The following is a 6,022-nucleotide window of genomic DNA, read 5'->3' as shown; positions in this document are numbered from 1 at the left end:
CCGTAGGGGATGGCCATGCCGCAATCCCTTCTCCTCTCAGGATCTTGGGCACACACGCACACGCGCCCGGCGTGAGTTCAAGCCACCGGGTCCGGGACTCGAACCGAGGTCAACTAAATGGGAGTCCAGCGACATAGCCATTACTTTAACTGCTGATCCCCCTAGTGTGTTTTCTTTACCTGCTGTATTTGGGACTCAAACCACAAGATTTGTCAATGTGAGATCCAGCTGCCTCAACCACCAGTCATGGGTTGAGCCTGCACATGTGCTTGCCAGAGGGCTGAGGAGAGAACAGGGAGAAAGTAACCTTCATGGGAAATGGTCATCTGGTAATCTCTTCTCTCTGTTTCTCCCTGCCTTCGGGATTTTAAGCCTCTGTGCATACACACCTAGTGTGTTTTCTTTAGCTAGCTCCTGTATCTGGGATTCAAACCACATGATTTTCAATGTGAGATCCAGCTGCCTTAACCACTAGGCATGGGTTGACCCTGTGCTATTTAACTTCTTATTGCAGAAATCGCTCAGAAATGTTAGGAAGGAAGTGGATTCTTAAGAATTTCAAAGATGAGGAGCCAGCAGATGGTGTAGCAGTTAGGTTGCTGGATCCCACGTGCTGACTATGGTTTGAGTCCTAGACCTGGTGGCTTCAAATTCACACTGGGCATGTGTGTGTGCATACCCAAGATCCCAAGAGGAGAATAGAGAAGGGATTGTGGTGTGGCCATCCCACCTGGGACTAATTTCTTGCTTTCCCTCTGTCTCTCTGGCAGGCGCGTACGCTCTGTAGCAAAAACCAACCCTGCCCCCAAATAAAATGTTCTAAGATGAGATTTTTTCTGCACTTAAACTATATAGTGAGTTAAATAAAAATAGTGGAGATAATGATTTACAAATTTTCTTTTTCTAACCAAAAGAAGTTATTTTATGTTTAGCTTTCTATTACCTTCTCTTTTATTTTGTTTTTGAGAAATCAAAAAAATATATAAACACATGCAGGACTGACTCTGGGGCTATAGTAATGCTCAAGAGAAGCTGGATCCCACATGGCAGCTGCAGTTTGAATCCCTGGCCTGGTGGACCTGAAACATACCATGTATGTGTGTGAGTGCCCAAGATCCAATGGATGGAAGACCAAAGGAAGGGGATTGCAGCATAACCAGACCTTGCAGAGGCTGCTTCTCTCTCTTCCTTTCTCTCTCTCTCTCTTTCTTTTGTACATGCTCACTCATTCTGTTATGAATAGGAAAAAAATATTTAAAAAGTACTCACAGGCTTTTGTGCTGTATAAATCTTTCTCCTTATCTCTTCAGGTAAATTGATCAGACCTTTGAGTGGCTTTTTGCTTGGAAGACCTCTTTTTTATTTTTTTCTTCTTTTTTATTTACCAAAGGGTGCATTTGCTAGCTAGAGAGGCAGAGGAAAAAGGAGAAAGCACCCTCCAGTGGGCGTGGTCACATAATCCCTTCTCCTTTATTTCTCCATCCTGTTGGGCTTTGGAGCATGCATGTACATGTACCCGGTGTGTTTTCAAACTGCTGAATCTGGGACAGTTAGCCATGTGAGATCTAGTTCTTTATGTATAGTACTTAACCTAGTCTGAGAACACACTTACACACTGGGGCTAGCAGGTGGCATAGTGATTAAGGGCACTGGACTCCTACATTGTCGACCATGGATCAAGTCCTGGACCTGGTGGCTTGCCTTCTTGCTTTTCCTTCCTCTCTCTCTCTCTCTCTGGTCAAATTTAAAAAATAATAACAGCTAATGGAGAGAGAGAGAAAGAAAGAAAGAAAGAAACTGTACCCGGTAAGATTATCTTTCAGGTGGGAAGAAAAGACAAGAACATTCTCAGATAAACAAAACCTGAAAGAATTTACCAGCACCAGTTTTTCTTTTTTTTTTTTTTTTTTTTTTTTTTTTTAAGATTTTTGGTATAGGGCATGTATACTCATCAGGGAAACACAGAGAGACAGACAGAAAACAAGAAATTACCCCTCAGGGCATGGTCAGGCAACAATCCCTTCTCCATTTTCCTCCTGGGATCTTGGGCACGCACAAACATATGCCTACACCCAGTGTGAGTTTTAAGCCTCCAGGTCTGGGACTCAAACTGGAGTCGACTACTTTTGGGAGTCCAGTGATGTAACTGTTATGCTATCTGCTGGTCTCTCTACTAGATTATTCTTAAGATAAGTTAAATAGAAGGTTTAGAATTCTTTGTGTATTTGAACGTAATAATTATCAGTAGAAAACTCTTTAACTAGGCTAACTCTGTAACCTCATAGTTAAAGGACCCAGATCCTATATGAGTAACGGCACAGTTTTCATTCCAGTCCCAGTGGCTTGAAAAACATGCTGAATGTGCATATGTGTGTATGCCCCAAATGTGGACAGAATGGAGAAATGAAGACAGAATGGCAGTGTAATGACTTCATTGGGGGAGCTTTCTCCTTTTCCCTCTGTCTCTTTCTGGCAAGCATATGTGCCCTTAGGCAAAATTTTTTTTAGAAAAAGGAAAACCATTTAACCCTTAAGGCATATGCACTCGCTGGAGAGAGAGAGACAGAGATAGTGAGAGGGAAAGTGAGAAATCACTTCCCAGGGAAATAGCCATGCCACAATCCCTTCTCCATTCTCCTCCCAGAATTTTGGGCACACACTCATGCCCAGCCTTATTTTTAAGCCCCTGGGTTTGGGACTCAAACTGTGGTCCACTTGGACCACTGTACGTTCAGTGATGTAACTACTACACCACCTGCTGGCCCCATCATAGATTTTTTTAAAAATTTATTTTTAATAGTTTTTTTAAAAAGTTTATCTGTTTACTTCTTGAACAAGAGAGAGAATGCATGCATATGCACACCCCCAACAGGGTCTTGATACCATGATCCATCCCTAGCCTTAGCTAACCCAGATCATAGTCATACACATGCTCTGCATACTCTGGGAGGTTTTCTGGTGTGAACCAGCGACCTTGTCACGTGGGTCTTCTTGGCAGAGCATGGTTGTACTGCTGCATTAGTTTGTTTGTTTATTCCGCGAGCAAGAAAGACAGCACTCCCAGCAGGATCCACCACAGTCTACCCCCAGGCTTTACCCAGTGCTGAATCATGGGCAAGTGTGCATCTAGTGTACTTAGGGTGATCTGGATTTGTGCTAGAAACCTTCCCATGTGGGATTTCCTTGCACAGCGTTGCTCTTTGACTCCCATAGATTTGCTTTTAATTCAAGTAGCACTTTCTGTGCTTGTCTTTTTGAAAGATTTATCTTTCTAAGATTTCCTCTGGTCTCATGCCAACCTTGTATTTTAGCCCTGACAACCCCTCTAGAGCACCTCATAGGATGTTTTGGAATCTATTTATAAAGGGGCAGTTGAATGTGAGGGTTTTACAACTGAATTTGTGTGTATATAGTGAGGAATATATTACCCTACATTGCTATGAAAATAATAAAAATGCCTGTAAGAAGATATTCTCCATATCTTGGGTTCTTAACCTGAAAAATGTGTATATTTGTTTGAGGGCAGGGAATTTTTTTTTCTGGAGAGAATGTCTAGATGTGCAGAAAAAAATCTAGGACCCTAGAGTTTGAAAACTTTTGAAATTGACCTTTTATGACTCACAAATGTGATTTTGAAAAGACTTTTGAATCTGAGTCATATTTTTATGTTTGTCATATTGCCTACTATAGTATTCTCTAGTGTCATGGGCATTCAGTAAATTCGGGAATTAAATTACCATTTCAAAACTTTGCTTTCTTTAATAATGGGGGGCAAATGATATTATGCTAATCTGTTATACTGTAATTAATAGCTCATTTATCTAGTCACTAATTCAAGATGGGAGTTGAAAATGCTTTTTTTCAAAAGCACACCAAGAGTATTTTCAACTAATAGCATTTACCCCCCAAATTTTTCCTGAAATGACTTTACAAACACTTAAAACTGTAGTCCTGAGTCTTTTTTTCTTTTTAATCCTGTTGTAAATTGGAAGTTAATCCTCACTTCTGTTGTTTGCCAAGGCTGTTTATTATCCTTCCTGTACCATAGTGCTTAGTAAATAGAATTGCTAGTTTTACCTAAGATTAAGTTTTGCTAAGACTGATAAAATGGTTCACTGGGAATGGAACTTTCTTAATGAATTTTCAAAAAGTGATACTCGTTTTATTTTCCTAACATCAACTGGTTTGTTATGTTTTGTCATCATGTGTTTCGGTTTTGACGTTATTAATATTTCGTAATGAGTGTAAGAAAAACTTGCTATGAGGGATTCTGAAATAAAAAACATTGCCAACTTTTTACTTCCAGTGAAAATGGTTTCAATCATTCTAAGTTGTTTCAAAGCTAAACAGCAGTACGGAAAACTCAGCCTTTACTTTGATTCCACTTTAAGTGTGCAGTGTAAAGGGCAGAAGCAGCGACACCAACTAGAAGCGCACCTGTGTCTTCGGTTTCTACAGAGTCAGGAAGAACACAAGACCCGAACAGGGGGCTTAGTGTCTTCTGTGAAGTCCTGTTTCTCATACTAGATTGCCTGTCATTGATCCAGTTAATGTATTCCAGTAGTTCCTTTAAACCCTACTAGAGTATGGAGTCAGAATTGATATAAGGTAAGTGTCCTAGTAGGCAGTTCTGTTTCTAGAAAGAAATTTTTTTCAATGGAGAGAAATAAACTAACTTTTAAAATATTCTGCAGATCATTTAAATGATTCCTCAGGATCCAGGAAGCACAGAGAAACACTTAATAAATAAGAGTTTGGTGTGAATGCTACAGGTTTGTGCTTTTTGAAGAAAATGTAGAATTAAATGCTTTTCTATCTTAATGCTTGTTTTAGGGGTTGTAGAAGGGGATTTAGCTGCCATAGAAGCTTATAAGTCATCAGGAGGAGATATTGCACGGCAGCTCACTGCAGATGAAGTACTGCCTTTGATGTTGGCTACACTCTTGTTCACTTGGCTATCCGTTTTCAGAGGCAGGATATGCTGGCTATATTGCTTACAGAGGTGAGTGTGGCATTTTGGTGAAATGTGTTCTTGAACTTTCAGTTTCAATGTTATATTTCTCCTGTTATTCTGTGTTCTAGATTCTTTTACCTCTCTTTAAAGATCACTTTAAGCTTAAGAGAATTTAATAGTATATCATCCTTAAGGATAATGTTTTTAAAACAAGACATTTTGTCACAATATTTGAATTATTATGTTTGTTTTTTTTTAATGGCAGTGTGTGTTAGATGCTGCTGCTCAACAGGCTAAGGCTGCATAGGAGGCCCAGGCTTCATTCCCATCCTACTCTTTTAGGGGGTGGGGAGGAAGTGCTAGCTACTCAGGAGGCTGAGACTGAAGGATCTAGACATAGTGAGACCCTAACTAAGAAAACACCACAGTCATTCAACTAACTTTTTTTTTTTGTATTTGAGAGGTTTTTGCTATAGGGTGCGTGTGCTCGCCAGACAGAGACAGAGAGACAGAAGGTGAGAAATCACCTCCCAGGGGGGATGGCCACGCCACAATCCCATCTCCTCCATTCTCCTCTCAGGATCTTGGGCACGCATGCACATGCGCCCGGTGTAAGTTTTAAGTCACCGGTCTGGGACGCGAACCATGGTCAACTACATGGGAGTCCAGCGACATAGCCATTACGCTAACTGCTGGTCCCTCAACTAACAAATTTTTATTGAGTACTTATTTTGTGCTAGGCATTGTGTGCTGAGAAGGGATAGCAATATGAGGAATTGGACTTCAGTAAGTCTCCAGAATGGTAGAGAAATGAACAGGTAATTCTGTGCAGTGTATACCTGAATCATGTTAAGTGCCAAATGCCTTGTGGGAACGCAGGAAAGAGTCTGAAGATATTTCACTTTCTTACTTTGAGCAGGTAACATTTTAGCTAAGATCTGAAGAAGGGAGAGTAGTTGAGGAAACCATTTATTTATGCAAGGGCCAGTGATCGTGGTATTTATTTGTAGTGAATTCAGAGACTAGTAAATAACTGAGTGTGGTTGAGACTGTAAATGGGGACTGAGA

General features: G+C 40.6%; 1 protein-coding gene across 1 annotated transcript in view; it reads left to right on the top strand.

Annotated features, from left to right (window-relative positions):
* The window catches only part of ZRANB1 (zinc finger RANBP2-type containing 1), an 89,748-nt gene that overhangs the window by 61,420 nt on the left and 22,306 nt on the right, over nt 1-6,022 (top strand). Inside the window, 2 exon segments of the mRNA XM_027770093.1 lie at nt 4,834-4,917; nt 4,920-5,002. Of these exon segments, the coding sequence (XP_027625894.1) occupies nt 4,834-4,917; nt 4,920-5,002 (167 nt within the window).

This window comes from Tupaia chinensis, unplaced genomic scaffold (genome assembly GCF_000334495.1).
Source record: "Tupaia chinensis unplaced genomic scaffold, TupChi_1.0 Scaffold000113_1, whole genome shotgun sequence".
NCBI classification, from domain to species: Eukaryota; Metazoa; Chordata; class Mammalia; order Scandentia; family Tupaiidae; genus Tupaia; species Tupaia belangeri.
This window is presented reverse-complemented; position numbering and strand designations above follow the sequence as displayed.